Source organism: Gossypium hirsutum, chromosome A01, assembly GCF_007990345.1.
Source record: "Gossypium hirsutum isolate 1008001.06 chromosome A01, Gossypium_hirsutum_v2.1, whole genome shotgun sequence".
In the NCBI taxonomy this organism is placed as follows: Eukaryota; Viridiplantae; Streptophyta; class Magnoliopsida; order Malvales; family Malvaceae; genus Gossypium; species Gossypium hirsutum.
In genome coordinates this window covers 112,853,120-112,870,091 of record NC_053424.1, presented here as the reverse complement: position 1 = coordinate 112,870,091, position 16,972 = coordinate 112,853,120, and the positions used below count along the sequence as shown (strand labels likewise).

General features: G+C 35.5%; 3 protein-coding genes across 4 annotated transcripts; 2 read left to right on the top strand and 1 right to left on the bottom strand.

Annotated features, from left to right (window-relative positions):
• The first annotated feature begins 598 nt into the window (after positions 1-598).
• On the top strand, positions 599-3,515 carry LOC121229434 (lysM domain-containing GPI-anchored protein 1). The gene is made up of 6 exons (XM_041113758.1): positions 599-1,738; positions 2,037-2,154; positions 2,255-2,416; positions 2,493-2,524; positions 2,891-3,161; positions 3,366-3,515. Exons 1-6 carry the CDS (start codon positions 1,069-1,071, stop codon positions 3,472-3,474), a joined length of 1,362 nt encoding a protein of 453 aa, XP_040969692.1. The 5' UTR covers positions 599-1,068; the 3' UTR covers positions 3,475-3,515.
• A 423-nt stretch (positions 3,516-3,938) lies between these two features.
• On the bottom strand, positions 3,939-6,539 carry LOC107922286 (psbP domain-containing protein 3, chloroplastic). Its single transcript, XM_016852253.2, has 9 exons — positions 5,977-6,539; positions 5,667-5,876; positions 5,514-5,579; positions 5,365-5,445; positions 5,186-5,268; positions 5,030-5,105; positions 4,659-4,777; positions 4,484-4,528; positions 3,939-4,310 (listed from the first exon to the last, which is right to left on the bottom strand). The coding sequence occupies exons 1-9, from the start codon at positions 6,026-6,028 to the stop codon at positions 4,284-4,286; spliced, it is 759 nt and encodes a 252-aa protein (XP_016707742.2). The 5' UTR covers positions 6,029-6,539; the 3' UTR covers positions 3,939-4,283.
• Positions 6,540-7,532: 993 nt separating this feature from the next.
• Positions 7,533-10,134, top strand: LOC121229432 (uncharacterized). 2 transcript variants are annotated; one of them, XM_041113745.1, is made up of 6 exons: positions 7,533-8,030; positions 8,115-8,223; positions 8,456-8,667; positions 8,757-8,784; positions 9,053-9,161; positions 9,879-10,134. In XM_041113745.1, the coding sequence occupies exons 1-6, from the start codon at positions 7,773-7,775 to the stop codon at positions 9,958-9,960; spliced, it is 798 nt and encodes a 265-aa protein (XP_040969679.1). In that variant the 5' UTR covers positions 7,533-7,772; the 3' UTR covers positions 9,961-10,134. The 2 variants fall into 2 exon arrangements, with proteins under 2 accessions (XP_040969679.1, XP_040969685.1); XM_041113751.1 differs by lacking the exon at positions 9,879-10,134 and having other exon boundaries at positions 7,563-8,030; positions 9,021-9,161.
• The last annotated feature ends 6,838 nt before the right edge of the window (positions 10,135-16,972 follow it).

Below are 16,972 nucleotides of genomic sequence, written 5' to 3'. Positions count from 1 at the left end.
TAAAAATAGTCTATCCGAAAGACGATGTTAAAAATTTTATATAGGAGTAGGATAATATTATAAAATTTTGAAACTTAAAGTTAACATTTCTGGGTTAAGAAGCTTAAATTATTAATTTCTGTAAGGGATCAAAAATTAATTTATTAAATATTTTAGAATTAAAACTAAATTGACAAATTTTGTAAATCTTGAGGGCTAAATTTATTATTTCTTAGAATTCAAACTAAAATGACAAATTTTGTAAACATTAAGGGCTACAATTGTTAAATATTTTATATTTAGGATCAAATTGATATAATGTGTAAATATTGGAGGGATAAATTCTTTTTTTATTTAGACCAATAAAAAAAGTCCAAATTTGCTTTGAGTGACCAAAATATTTGATTTAAAAAAGTTTAGTGACTAAATTGAAAACATTAATAGTTCAATGACCAAAATAGAACAAAAGCAACAATTTAATGATATTTTTATAGTTTACCCTAAAGTAAGATATCATTATAAAAAAAATTTAAAATTAACAAAAGGAGAGGGACAAATTAGTCTTTAAGGGTAAAAAAGGTAATAAAGTTTGAAGACTCCAAGATCGAGAATCTGACTTGTGTTGTGTGTGTTCACTTCATTCCAAATTTGTCCCCTTCAACTCCACGCGCCCACACTCTCTCTCTACTTCGTCTTTCCTGTCAGCCATTTTACGCCAAAGAAACCCAAACCCGAACACTATGAAACTTACCTTCAAGTTGCTACATTGTTGAGTGTAACTCTTTCTTTTTCTCAAGTTTAAAGAGTGGTGCTGTTTTTGTTGAAAGTGGAGGGTAAAACTTAAAACCCAGCTGAACAAACCCTAGCAACCTTCAACTCCACCCCATTCCATCCTTAGATTGGATCAATAACTTCTTTTATTTGTTCGAAATTCTCGTTTCATACTGAAGGAAAGAACCCCATCTTGTGACTTTGAGTAGCAAAGCAAAACTCACTCGGTTCTTTTACATTCTTCCACCACTCTGTTTTACCCTGCTCTTAACCGAAGAGGAACAAGCAAAGAAGCCCCTCGAATCCAGCAACCTTGCAATGCCTAACCGAAATCCCACTTTTTTCTCCTCCTATTTTGCCCTATGCTTCATGATTTTCTCTAATGTAGCTTTGGTAACTTCAAAATCAACCATCGAACCCTGTTCAAACTCCGATTCCTGCAACGCCTTGCTGGGATACACTCTCTACACTGATTTGAAAGTGGCGGAGGTTGCTTCCCTCTTCCAGGTTGACCCCATTTCCATTCTAACATCTAACGCCATCGATATCTCTTACCCTGACGTCGAAAACCACATCCTTCCTTCCAACCTCTTCCTCAAGATACCTATCCTCTGTTCCTGCGTTGATGGAATTCGAAAATCCGTTTCCACTAAGTACAAAACTCGCCCACAGGACACACTTTCATCAATTGCTGACTCGATTTATGCTGGTTTGGTGTCAGCTGATCAGATTAAGGAGGCTAACTCCATTTCTGATCCTTCTGTTCTTGATGTGGGGGAGAACCTTGTCGTTCCTTTGCCCTGTACTTGTTTTAATGGGACTGATAATGAACTGCCCGCCATTTATCTATCCTATGTGGTGAAGGCTGTGGATACTTTAGCTGGAATTGCAGCCAGTTATTCCACTACCATCACTGATTTGATGAATGTTAATGCTATGGGGAGTACTTCTATTAAGGCCGGTGATATTCTAGCTGTTCCTTTATCAGGTACTTTTCCATTGCCTTGTTTTGGTGAATTCTGCAATGCTCTAATCATTTTAAGCTAGTGCCTTCTTTCTCTATGTTTTTGTCTTGCGTACATAGTAGCCTAGGATACTAGGATTAGGCTTTTATATAATTGCTGCAAATGGTATTGCTATATATAACCTTTTTGTAGTTTTACAGTTTTTGCATTGATGAGTTCAAGTCGGTGGAATTGAGTAGTATATTTTTATGCTTTTGCTTTGTTTATGTCTGTTTCCTGAGGGCAATGGAAGTTAAGTGTTGTTTGTTTGGGTTCTTGCAGCTTGTGCTTCAAATTTTCCTAGATATGCCTCAGATTATGGATTGATTGTTCCTAATGGGAGCTATGCAATTACTGCCAGCCACTGTGTCCAGTGCAGTTGTGGGCCCGGGAGTCGCAAGTAATCGAGCTTTTTCTTAGCTTATTAGTTGTATGATTGACTTTACTGCTTGTGATTATTCTTTTTCCCTAAATCTAACAGTACTGATTGTACCGTACAGTCTGTATTGTATGCCGTCTTCGTTAGCTGTTTCTTGTTCAAGCATGCAATGTAAAAGCAGCAATCTTAAGCTGGGGAATGTTACAGTGCAACAAAGTAGTGCTGGATGCAATGTTACTTCTTGTGCTTATGGTGGTTATGCTAATGGAACCATTATCACTTGGTATGCTACAGCTTTTACTTGCTTTTATTGACGGTTCGAGAAATCATCTGTGTTAAACCGTGTCTGTGTTCTGCAGGTTGTCATCATCTCTTCAACCCCGATGTCCAGGTATGAGTTTTACAGTGATTCCAAAACGCAACAAGACAAGAAATTGTTTAGTTTTAGGGTGACTCACAGATTTGGACTTCCCCCCAATCTAATACAATGTGAAGTTCTTATCTGGTGTTGATTATCAGATATTTTTTTGTCTAGCATCTACAGATACAAATAATGATTTATTTATTCATCAGTTTGTTATCTTCAATGCTGGGGCTTTTTTAAAAGAAATGAAAGTTTCAGCTTCTATGACAACATTTATGGCTTCAAATCTTGAGGAGCTGAACATGAGCAGTTTCATGTTTTGATTTCACAAATATTTCCAGATGGTCATAGAATGCTTCTTGACTGATTTTAAATTCCCATTAAATAATGCAGGACCACAGCAATTTCCTCCCCTTCTAGCCCCACCTACTCATGTAACACGGGATTCGGCTTTCGCCCCAGCACCTGCACCCCAGTCAGATGGTGGTTCCACAACAACTGTGCCTAAGACAGTGCCATCTACTGGGTCACTTCCTGGACTTGCCCCAGCAGGTGCCCCTATGGGAAGTACATCTGATGCGTCGACTTTGGTGAATTCGACTGCTGCCATTCCTACTGCATTTATGATTTTTTTGCTTATCAAATTAATCCCACCCTTCTCCTTGTAAGTTTGCTCCTCCTTGTTTCGAAGGTTTCTTACTTTTTGACCTGTCCCAGTTGTGTATTGATGTAACTTTGGCCATGATTGCATTACAGTATGTGCCGTGAGCTTTCAAATTGCACTAGTAAGTTAATTTACTTGATTTCTACTCATTCAGTGCAATTAATGGGGAGTAGCCTTCTTTTCTGTTCATTAAATTTTTGCTAGGTCTAGTCTTTGTTATTGCTACAATACTAGTGGGGAACAGCATAAGAGAATAGCTAGTTTTGAACCTATCGGGTCTGGTCTTACTGGTTCACCGGAGGATGTTGCTTAAAAATGTAATATCAAATATATTGGTTACAGAAGTTTTTAAGACATAGGATTGATCTTTTAAAGCTTTTAATTAAAAACAAACTGGACAGTAGGTGCTAAATATCTTGTTTGAAATCCAACATGTATACTCTTTTCTCATCAAATATGGAAAAAAGTTTATATTTTCTGTCTTTTTATTTTTCACCCTTCCAATTTCTCATCTTTTCAATTTTTTAAGCAGAGCTTAAAATTCCACTAGGGAAATTTGGTATCCGTGTTTGACTTCAAGACTTAATTTGGTATTTGAGTTTTTTTTTTCTTCATAATTTGGTAACTGAGATTGATTTCAAGGTTCAATTTGGTTTCCAAACCAAATGACATTATGTGATCTAATAAACTTTTGACGTGTACTTTAGTTAAAATACATTGAAGTCAAGTCAAACTCAAGTATCGAATTAAACATTAAAATCAAGTTCAAGTATCAAATAAAAAATCAAGTATCGAATTAAACATTAAAATCAAGTTCAAGTATCAAATAAAAAATATGGAATCAATGTTTTAGGGTAGTATTTGGTATGATAACGTGTTCTTAGAATTGAATTGATGTGATTTCTTACCGAAAAGAAGTTCTTTTGGTTTGACAAAAAAATTTATCAAATCTCGTACGGTAAGAAAAGTACTAATTGATCAAATCTCTTACGGTGACAATGCCTGATCATGTAAGCTTTCTCTCTCAAAATATGACTTATAAATGGCTGATATATCCCGACTTTTAGAGGATCTCTCTGTAGAAATAAATAAAGAGTGGCTTGGTTTCCAGCAAGAGTTGCGTCAAATAAATCTGAAGGATGATACTGCCTGAAAGACGAAATTAAGGCACGAGATCATCAATTTTATATTATTATATTATGGTAAAAACAACAATAATCATCATGTTGCTGCACCAAGGTTAGTTTTGGGTTAACCATGCACCAGATACTGAAGATTTAAAAACTTGTAGCATTCTATATAGTTTGATTAAAGCTACCAACCTTCTGAATTCTTGAACCATATTTCTCTGCTTCTTCTTCCACAAACTGCTTGCGGAAAATGACACATATAAACACACGTACATACATGTGTATATAGGAACAAATGATCAGCGAAGGTATGGAAGCAACTGAATCGTATGTATGTATGTATGTGTTATAATTGATGCAAGCTCACCTGTCCAGTGACAGTATATAGTCTGTTATACCAACCATTGGATGCCATTCCAATAGCTGAAAACAAATGTCTTCTACTTTCTCCTGGATTTTGCAGTGTATACTCAATATAATAGAAGCCTGATAAACGGATAAGCAAAACAAGTTAATTAATCAAGTAGAGAAACAAAGTGTAGTTAAAAATTTGATCTCTGAAATTTTACCCCCTAATTTTTTTCTTCACATGAAATGATCTTTTTTAATTTCTCTTTTTTAAAATAAGTTTTCTTTTTCTTATCATCATCCTACTAAACTTCATTGGAATGGAATAAGTATGCTTTCATGGTGGAGGAAGAGGATGGTCTTGCAATAATAATAGTAATATATATATACCATTAGATGCTTTGCAGTCAATGAGTTTTGCAGCCACACCAGGGGGCCTTTGCCAACTTCTGTCCAGTCCACTAACCTAACGGAAAAAAGCAGTTAACAATGCATAGTTAAGCAAAAGCTCCATAACTAAAAAAAAGAAGAAAAGAAAAACCGTACCAGAGTGTCTGCAAAAGCATCAACTTTACCGAAGGATTCCATTCGAGTAAAATCGGGACCAAGCCCCGTGATGGCAACGCTAACTGAAGCAATCAATTTTAGTTTGTTGCATATGCAATCGCAAACCTAGAAATGGATTTAGGAAATGAGTGCATGTGAGCGAGATTAGCATTCATTACCATTTGAGTTGGCTTCTTCTTCTGGATAGAAAGCAGTAATGGACTTGAAATTATTGGGCTCACCAGCTCCCACTTGCCAATCTACAACAGCAACAAGTAATCATTTCATTTTACAAACATTGAAATGGATATAGGAAAGAGTCACTGACCTTGCGGAATAAAAATCTTGAACTTATTCACTTCATCAGTATAAACTCGGAAATCTTGTGGCACATCTGAAAGAGAGAGAAACAAGATAAGATCAAAACTGAGAACAAATTAAAATTGAAAAAAGAAACAAGTAATATAATGAACAGAGTTACCAATCTCTGCGATTGCAATAGCAGTAGACATAATTAATTGGGGAAAAGAAAAAGCAATAAGAGGCGCGTGAAGTATAAATTGTCTTCTTCTTGTTGAAGTTGCATGGCCGTCGTCTTCCTTCATTAATTCTTGATTTTGCAGTTGCATTTGCAGGCGCTGCACTCTCTTGGTATTACTATTTAGGGGAAAATGTAGTAATCCTCCTCCTCCTGGTCAACATATTATCATGAAATCAATGGGGTAACCCAAAATAAAAAAAAGTATACACAAAAGAGTGTACGTAGCAATAGCAGTGCTCGTCTGATACACCTTTCTTTTTCAAACATGGTGAAATGTAGAGGCACCAGACTGAGGAGGCCATTCTCTTTTTTCTGCTTTTCCAGGATTTTATTTTATTTTTATTTACTTAGTATATTTCATGTTGGTTTTTATATGTCACGGCTTTCAGCTTGATTTTTTTTCTGTGGCTCACAAACAAAGCTTATCCGAAACTCTACAAGAAAAGTTTATTGCCCACAGGACACGCTTTCATCCATTGCTGACTCGATTTATGCTGGTTTGGTGTCAGCTGATGAGATTAAGGAGGCTAACTCCATTTCTGATCCTTCTGTTCTTGCTGTGGGGAAGAACCTTGTCGTTCCTTTGCCCTGTACTTGTTTTAATGGGACCGATAATGGACTGCCTGCCATTTATCTATCCTATGTGGTGAAGGCTATGGATACTTTAGCTGGAATTGCAGCCAGTTATTCCACTACCATCACTGATCTGATAAATGTTAATGCTATGGGGAGTACTTCTATTAAGGCTGGAGTAACATTGTATGTACTAAGTAGCCAAACTTTCCTAGCATTAGGACACCTTCAATCAATCAAAGTACACAAGCTCTAGCATTATGTTGAATACTTATGGTGTGACATTCTGTGGGAGATGCCAAATCACCTTTTCAATTAGTCTAATTTAACTTAAAACCCTTTCTAATCAAAAGCATATTGAGTACTTATTCCAAACATTGCAACAAGGACTTACATTAATTAAACTCAAAATTTCTCATTATTGTACACTTGTCTATTAAAATTTTTTTCACTAATGCTACATCTTTTAGTATCATTGTCGCTTTATCTCATGAGAAATGAAACGAAAGTAAAATTCTCAATTTGACTAACATGATAAAAACCAAAATCTTTTAAACAAGAAATGCTTCTATTGTCATGTAAATTAATTTCCATATTACAACAAACTCAGCTCCAAGAGAATGCTCTATTGTTACTACATCATGACCTACATGTCTTTTTTCCCATCTCAATATAATGTAGAAAGGTTTAAATAATAATAAAAAACTTTTAAAAACACACAATAATAAATAGGTAAAAAGACTTTTGTACGTCCTCTCAATTTCAATATTGAGCAAATTAGTTTTTCTGAAAAAAATTAGAGTAATTTAATCCCATAAATTTTGAAAGCGAACAACTAAAGAAAATTAATCACAACTTTAATGTTTTTCCCTTAATTTTACATAAATTTGACTAGTATAAGAACGAAATTAGACATCACAATTTATACATTCTATCAATTTGGTCATGATTTAAAAAAATTAGCTTACGATATTAAATGTTAAGGCTAAATTTATTAGTTTTTTTAGAATTAAGATCAAATTAACAAAATATATAAATATTGAGAGTTAAATTTATTATCATTTCAATTTAAATTACGTATAATTAATGAAATACATTAATTTCAATGATTAATTATTCTTAATTGCTTACTTTATAAGAATTAAATTACTTTAATTTAAAAAAAATTAATTTATTAAATTTCAAAGGAGAGAAGACTTTTAACTAATAAATAATAAAAAATTTACTATTTTCAAGTGAAAAACGAACAAATTCAATTATAGAAGAATGAAAAATCAGAAGCAAAAGTGAAATGTATTGGGTGTTGTGTCCGAGAGACTCAAAGCTAGTAACAGCGCTTTAAACGAAACTGGTTGACGGTCTTAGCAGAAACGGCAATTTTGGACACGTAAAGGTGAAAACGACAACATCCAACCCCTCTCTCCCCCCATATCTCAAGTCCCCGAAGAAAAGTTCCATTTTTTACCTTTATCAATGGGCGGCCATGAAGCTGTGGAAGTTGCCAAGACCGTCCTCGAAGTCGCCGACGTCGCATGGACCGCCTTGGAATGTAGCCACCACCTCCACCATCCCCATGATGCTCCCCACACTCTTCACAATTCCGAGCTTCAAAAAGAATTGGAAACCCTAAAATCCGAAAATCGGCGTTTAAGGAATCAACTGGAACAGAACCTCAAACTTCTCAATAATTTATCTGAATCTCCTGTTCTGTTAAACGATTGTCCTCCTAACGTATGTAAATTTCAATCTTTTAGGTTTTTTTTTCTCTGTGTGTGTTAATTTTTTTTTCGTTCTGATTTCTGAAATTAATTGCAGCTCTATGCTCGGTTGGTATCTACCGTAGATTCTAGAGACTTTTTGACCCGACTCAAATCTCTTAATGAATCCGATATTAAAATTGAGTTTCCATTCAAGGAAGCTACAGGTTCTTATATACTAAATCTCTTCATTTAATTGTAATTGTTTAATAGAATAAATTATGGCAGAGTAATGCTACTTTTCTCATCATTTTTATATAAACTATTTGCACCTGTCAATGTTTAGGAATTCATAATTGGACTTATAAATTATGACCTCATCTGGTGGGGTAAATTTCTCCTTTTGTATGAGGAATGTATGCATTGATTGATCAGGTAATCTGTTTTTTGCTTAATTAGGAGATGATGTACATTCAGCTGAAGTTCTGATTAACGTTGACCAACAAGAACCAAGTTGGTGGGTATGGGTAACTGATGAAATGGTTCCAAGCAATGTTGAAGAGTGGAGTGGAATTGATGATGAGAATTACGTTGTTGTTAGCGAAGAGCATGTTGTGGATGGTGTTGCTAACTTTATGGCAAAATGCCTTTTGTCGAACCCTAAAGCTCAGGTTTTTAGCTACTTGTTTGGCTTTTTTCCATTCGTAATTTACTATATTTACCGTGTTCTTATGTTTGTTTTGTGATCCTGATATTGCAGACTATGACCCCAGAAGAACTGCAGAAAAGTAAGTTTGCTTCATACTGTAATTATGTGTTCAATTTCCAGATGTGTCTTCCATTTTACATGTTTGGTAACCTTAGTGTTTAGACACTTGAAAAGTTGTTTTTTGTTTTACGAGTATGTTGCCTATTTTGAGACTTGCTGATGAATTTCAGCAGATAGCATTGATTTCCATTGAGTTTGTAACTAATTAGCATGCCTCTTGCCCTATTCTTCTAACCAATTGTGAGTATCATGTAGCATTTGCTTACTATGATGAGATTTATAAGCAGCTATGCTGAAAGCATTAGAAGGTGTCAGCAAATTGGAGAAGGTTTTGAGCATTTGGCATGCTGGAAAGATGTTCTATGTGTTGTCAACTTGGGGATTTACATTGGCTGGGTACGTTCTGCTGTTCCTTCTTTGTTTTGTGTACTTGTAAATCGCATTCCATTCCCTCAACGTAAAAAAAGAATGGCATGCTTGTCCTTATTTTTTTGAGAGGATAGGCTTGTGTAAACTTTCTGTACATCGTTGAACCTTGATCCTAGTAGCAATGCTTATAGATTCTCTTTTAGGAAGATCAAAGTCCAATATACAATTGGCATGGATGATTAAACCAGTTCTGATAATTTATGGCACCTGCTTTGATTTGTAGCAGGTGAAAGATATAAATGGCTCCTCACACCTACACATCTGTACTATTTTTTATACCTTAGCAAGTATTGTTATTTGTTGAAACAACTATGCCTTTTATATATAAACCACGTAAACTTCTTGCAGAAACATTTGATTAGTTATCTTGCGAGTTAAATTCACGCAATTTATTGAAGTACTGTTTGAACAAAATTATCACCTATTATACTACAGCATAAAACTGGGATCTCTAAGTTTGCCTTTACTATCAAACCATCAATAGCTTAGAAATCTTTTCTTTTTACTGCAAAGTTGTATATATTTAGGTTATGGAAAGATTGGTACCCGACAGATCTTCTTAGGTGCCACTAGATTTAGAGTCGAGAATTAAACACGGTGTGCTAGGCTTTAACCATGTCCGTATTTAGTTTCTAATCTAATGAATTAAACTTTTGTTAATCAGTTTTTCTGTGACTTGGACAGGTTATATAATAGCCGCACTATAGTGAAACTTGCTGCAATGGGCATTCAAACAACTGGCAAAGTTGTAATGAGGGTACTATAAATGAATTAATCTGTTCTATAGCAGAGAAAGAAAGTTATTGACCAAAAAAAAAAATGGTCTATCTAAACTGTAGATATGCATGGTTATTTAAGTCATGTGGGTGTGAAATGTAAATGTTGTGAATAGATACGGTTGCATTTGTACCATTTAATGGATAAATTGTATTTACCATCCTATGCTTGATGTTGATAATTATTCAAATTATCCCAACAAGGGTGAATTAGTATTTAATTTTTTTTAAAAATGAAGGCTCAAAACAAAAATACCAAGAATTTAGATTGTTTCGACTTCAATTGTGCACTTCCACTAGCTTAGTTTATCATAACTAAGGATTTTCTTATCAAGGATTTTCCTTAAGAAGAAGGCATAACTTTTACGATACATTATTTTCTAGTTTCGAATGATTAGTAATGTCTCACAAATTGAGAGAATAAATACATCTCAAAAGTACATTTACAATTTTTAACTTTCACAAATACAATTAAATATTAAAAAGAAAGAATAACAAATAAACTTACTAATGTCTTTACAAAAAAGATAGTATAATAATGAAAGATTTGGATTTTTGCACAAAAAACTTTGTAAGCTTATTTTTGTCCATTTGAGTGATCTTTTGGAAAGATTTGGAGTTAATTGGAGGAAGTTTCTAGTTGTTGGGAGCATTGATTTTGTGCATTAAATGCATTCTACATGGTTAAGTCTTGAGATTTAGTTAAAAATAACTGTTAGAAAAAATTAAGTCTCGAGACTCATAAGATGATCTCAAGATTTTTTGTACAAGTCTCGATCCTTGATGAACACGTCTCGAGAATATGCTCCTTAAAATGGAACTTTGGCTATTGACTTTACTAGTCTCGAGACTTGCAAGCTTAAATTGTGAGACATTATTGTCAGGCTCAAGATTTGAATGGCGAGTCTCAAGATCTAATCTCTCTAAATAGAACTTTGACTATTAACTTGCAAAGTCTTAAGACTTACATTATTGGATCTCGAGACTTAGCCTAAAAACTATAAGTTTAGATACATTTGTTAAGACTTGGAGAACCAAAAAATTTTTGTAATTTGTGAAAGGCATGTAGACACATGTTTTTGAGTTTTATGATACTTAGAAAATAATTTAACCGTTATGAAATTTATTTTTGCAAATTTAATTAAAAAGATTTAATAATTATTTTGTCATGAAGATTAGTGGAGCGAGAAGGAATGGAAGAAAAATGGGAAAGGAGAAGATGGTCTGTTGTTAAATAAAATTGGAAAAGGGTCCATATGAAAGCTGTTAAAAAAGAAGAAGAACACACACAGATTTTACGTGAAAACCCTTAAGGGAAAAAATCACGGGCAGAGGAGAAGAAAATTCACTATGTCGAATTCGAATGATTACAAAAGGAGTTTCGACTACATTTATTTATAAGTTGAAAAAACCTAATTCTAATCAAAGTCAAACATATTATGCTAATAAATGCTAAATATATTGTATTCATAAATACTAAGTCTTCTAGAAAGAAGATATATTTTGTTTAACTTGACTTGCAAGCAATCTCTTAGAATTTGGGTCACACAACTTTAACAATCTCCACTTTGACACGAATTCTCAACGAACAAGTTTTTCACCTCTTCCATTAAACCCCTTAAAGGTTTAACTTCAACAATGAACACCAACCAAGTCTAAGCAATGCTCAAACTTTGCTATAGGAAGTGACTTAGTCATCATATCTGCAGGATTTTCATGAGTACTAATTTTGCTCACAACAATATCACCACGAGCAATAATATCACGAACAAAATGATACCGAACATCAATGTGTTTTGTTCTCTCATGAAACATTTGATCTTTTGTAAGGAAGATTGCACTCTGACTGTCACAAAATACTATACTGATTTGAAGGTCTTCATTGAGTTCACTAAAGAGTCCCTTCAACCAAATAGCTTCTTTACAAGCCTCAGTAATCGCCATGTACTCAGCTTCAGTGGTAGACAAAGCGACTGTAGTTTGCAAAGTGGCTTTCCAACTGATTGCACAACCTCCGATTGTAAAGACATAACCTGTGAGAGATCTTCTTCTATCAAGATCTCCAGCAAAATCAGCATCAACATACCCAATGACTCTATCTCTGGTTCTTCCAAACTGTAAGCAAACATCAATAGTACCTCGTAAGGTATCTTAAAATCCACTAAACCGCTTTTTAGTGTTTTTTACTGGAATTTTCCATGTATCTGCTAATTGGACTAACTGCATATGATAAATCTGGACGTGAACAAACCATAGCATACATGAGAGATCTCACTGCACTAGAGTATGGAACATGTGACATGTACTCAATTTCATCATCTGATTGTGGAGACAAAGCCGATGAAAGTCTGAAATGGGCAGCTAAAGGAGTACTAACAGGCTTAGCACTCTGCAAATTGAACCTGTAAAGAACTTTCTCAATGTACCCCTCCTCACTTAGGTACAATTTACTTGCTTTTCTATCTTTGAGAATCTCCATACCAAGTATCTTTTTTGCTGGTCTTAAATCTTTTGTAGACACTCAATTTTGCCCGGGCCCAGAAATAAGTCCAAAAACAAAAATAATAAACCCCAAAAAAAAAATGAAGTCCAAGTTCAGTTTAGAATTACAAATATAATTTGGCACGATATGAATGACCCATTACTTGAAAAGATTTAAGGTCCACCTACAAGCTTGACTCATATGGAAATATAATCTTCAATGATATGCAATCTTAGATATGATATGCAATCTTAGATATGATACAATCTTAGATATGATTGCAATCTTAGATATGATATGCAATCTTAGAAGATATGATTTTGTAATCTTAGAGATTTAATTTGTAGATACCTTTTAATCTTAACCGTTGATGTAATTGATCTGTACCGTTGGATTTGAGGAGGTTCAACTATAAATAGAGGCCTCTCCCTTCATTGTAAAGACACTGGAGTTTTGGGAAACAATAAAAATTTTTGAGAGCTTTCACTCAAATTTCTGGCCCTCTTACGTTCTTATTTTCTACGGTTTGTTCTTATTTTATAGTTGCTTTACATTTTGTGATGTTGATCTTGTACCTACTTTGGAGGAGTATACGACTTTATTGTGTTGCCCGAGGATTCAGGGTCACAAGGCTTATGTTAGGCCTGCTAGTCTTCCAACTTTTGCAAAGAAGTTGGTGATGATTACTAGGATGAGTGAGCAGTGGGCTGTAGCTCGTATACAGCAAAAGGGTGATAGTAAGTGTGTTCCATGGGCTGTTTTGAGGGATTTGATATTGACACATCCAGATGTAAAGAAAAGGGTCGATGTCCCAACTTTGAGTATTTACGGTATGGTGATTTTTTCGAATGCGTTGGGGCACATAGATGAGGCAGTCACAGATTTGTTTGATCGCGTTGGTAAGCAGAATACACTGGTACCAGCAATCTTAGCTGAGACATTTAGATCTTTGACTGCATGTCGGAGGGCCGGCGAGGGAAGATTTATTGGATGTGCGTAATTATTGCTAGTCTGGTTCCATAGCCACTTCTGGAAGCTTGATAAGGTTCCTTGCCGAGTATTCTTTGAGGGTTATTCTCCTTTAAAGGAAGTAGTAGACATGCCTAGGAGAGATGACATTTCAGAGGAAAGGTGGATAGATATTCTTCAGAATCTTCGAGAGCAAGATGTTATGTGGAAGGCTCATTGGTTGGTTCCTAGTGAAGTCCTTTACTGCTGTGGCAGTTTTGATGGGTTCATCTGCCAGGAATTTGGGGAGTAGTTGGATATGCACCATTGCTTATTCTAAGGCAATATCGGGCGAGGCAGTTTATACCGGCTACACAGGGTTTGGCTCAGAGTGATTTCTCTTATAAAGGAGATCACTATAAGAAGAGGATGCGAGAGATTTCTGAGGCTTGGAAGAAGCCTTTCTGTATGAAGATCTTGACCGAAGGCTCGACGTCAACCCTTGAGTATAAAGGATGGTTTAGTAGGAAGTCAACGATAATGTCCCTAGGCCAATTTTGGGAGTGGCTCGATCATTAGAAGAGAGCTTACGAGTGATTCCATCAGAGTTGGAGGTTATGAAGCAAGAGTTAGAAAGAAAGAATTTGGAGATTGAAAAGAGGATTGAGAAGCTCGAAGAGGAAAAAATATGCTTAAGTCTCGACGTCGATGTTCAAAAGATGGAAGTCGAGAAGGTGAAAAAGGAAAAGAGAAAGATCGAGGAAGATCGAGATGATTTAAAGACGTACTACAAAAAGACCCAGGTAACGTTGAAAAGGGTCGTATTAGGGAGATTTCCAGAGCAGTGGCAGCAAGAGATTCAGGAAGAAAGAGCCAAAGCCGAGTATTAGGAGAAGAAGTTCCAAGAGATACAGTCGCACAATAAAAATTTTTGAGAGCTTTCACTCAAATCTTTGTTTATCTTCGTTTTTCAACCCTTTTTATTTTGATTTAATCCATGTTTCCCTGATTTTTTTTATATATTTTAATTTCTTTTATAATTTTAGTATCATATCAAACTCTTTTTTTTAAATAATTTTTTTAGTATTACTCTTAGTAAATTATTTTTTTAAATTTTATTCAAATTATTATTTTTAAAAAAATATATTTCATTTAATTGTCATATTTTATCCAAAAGTTTTTCTAAAATGAGGCAATGTTTTTCATATTTAGGAATTCGGGAAATAGTACCCTAACATGCTGGGTTGCGATTTCCTGTTTGTCTAAATGCCTAAAGTATCATTCTAAATAAATTTTGTAAATCACGGGATGATATCAATTACGAGAGTTTAAGAATATCGTGTCCTATCATGCTGGATGTGATGTTTGTATTCTTTCGGAGCTAAGGAATCTCGATTTTTCAACTTAAATAATTCCGGTTTTAAAAAAAAGATCCTATTTTTAAATCCTTTTTAAAATTTTGACATTAAGACAGAAAACTATTCAATTTGGTACCAATTTTAGGCGTTGCGAGGGTGCTAATCCTTCCTCGTACGTAATCGACTCCCGAACCTGTTTTCTTAATTTTCATAGACCAAAACGTTTTATAAGGTGATCCAATCACACCTAAAAAGGTTGGTGGCGACTCTCGTTTTCGTTTTTCAAAAGTCGATCCCCATTTTTCAAACATTCCCTTTAAAAAATGGTTTCGACAGCTTGGCGACTCCACTGGGGACTTAAGAGAGTCAAGCCAAGAAATTGAGTATTTTCTGTCTTAATGTTAGAAGTTTGGAAAATTTAAAATTGGATCCTTTTTACATGTGTTTGCTGCATATGTTTGTTACCTTATTGCTGTACATTGTATTTACATGACCGTTGTGGTCACACCCTTAAGTGGGAGTGAGAAGCTACGCTTTCGTAAGGTTTTCACCTTCGTATGAGCTAGTGGATTGCTTCCGGGATACTGTACTTATGTCTTCGTGAGATTTTCATCTCCTTATGGCCATAGGGAAATGTGTCCCCCTGAACTGAACTTGGTCTATATGAGCCTATAATGGGTGAAGACCAAGGAATCTGTTAGTTCAGGTACCCTGGCTTTAGAGCTAAAACTCATATAGTGAACTTTAAGTGCTTACCCTAGGGAAAATAGTGATAGCTTTTAGTAAGCTACCCTTGTAAGTACTTGTTTATCATTTCTTATATATATGATACTGACCTATTTTATTTTGCTATCATTGTATGTCATTCAACATTCAAAGATATCGATTCACGGTTCGATTTCTAAGTTAGAAAGTTTTGTAATGGGGAACAAATATCTTGATAAAGTGGAGGACAATGCCTCTGTCTGTACCTGGTCAGAGAAAACCCAGTTAGAAAAAAGAGATAGTGTTACTGAGGGGCATACATCAGAGTTATGAGACTTCACCCGTATTAATTCGACGCAGAATAAGTTTCAGGAGTTGAGAGACATTTGGGCCCAATGGGATGACGAGGCTAAGTAGCTTTTCTATCAAAATTATGGAGACCTTCCCTATTTGTTAGACGTCAAAGTAGATAGGCACTTGTTTCGAATGGTACAGTTCTGGAACCCTACTTATAGTTGCTTTACATTTGGTGATGTTGATCTTGTACCTACTTTGGAGGAGTATACGACTTTATTGTGTTGCCCGAGGATTCAGGGTCACAAGGCTTATGTTAGGCCTGCTAGTCTTCCAACTTTTGCAAAGAAGTTGGTGATGATTACTAGGATGAGTGAGCAGTGGGCTGTAGCTCGTATACAGCAAAAGGGTGATAGTAAGTGTGTTCCATGGGCTGTTTTGAGGGATTTGATATCGACACATCCAGATGTAAAGAAAAGGGTCGATGTCCCAACTTTGAGTATTTACGGTATGGTGATTTTTTCGAATGCGTTGGGGCACATAGATGAGGCAGTCACAGATTTGTTTGATCGCGTTGGTAAGCAGAATACACCGGTACCAGCAATCTTAGCTGAGACATTTAGATCTTTGACTGCATGTCGGAGGGCCGGCGAGGGAAGATTTATTGGATGTGCGTAATTATTGCTAGTCTGGTTCCATAGCCACTTCTGGAAGCTTGATAAGGTTCCTTGCCGAGTATTCTTTGAGGGTTATTCTCCTTTAAAGGAAGTAGTAGACATGCCTAGGAGAGATGACATTTCAGAGGAAAGGTGGATAGATATTCTTCAGAATCTTCGAGAGCAAGATGTTATGTGGAAGGCTCATTGGTTGGTTCCTAGTGAAGTCCTTTACTGCTGTGGCAGTTTTGATGGGTTCATCTGCCAGGAATTTGGGGAGTAGTTGGATATGCACCATTGCTTATTCTAAGGCAATATCGGGCGAGGCAGTTTATACCGGCTACACAGGGTTTGGCTCAGAGTGATTTCTCTTATAAAGGAGATCACTATAAGAAGAGGATGCGAGAGATTTCTGAGGCTTGGAAGAAGCCTTTCTGTATGAAGATCTTGACCGAAGGCTCGACGTCAACCCTTGAGTATAAAGGATGGTTTAGTAGGAGAGTCAACGATAATGTCCCTATGCCAATTTTGGGAGTGGCTCGATCATTAGAAGAGAGCT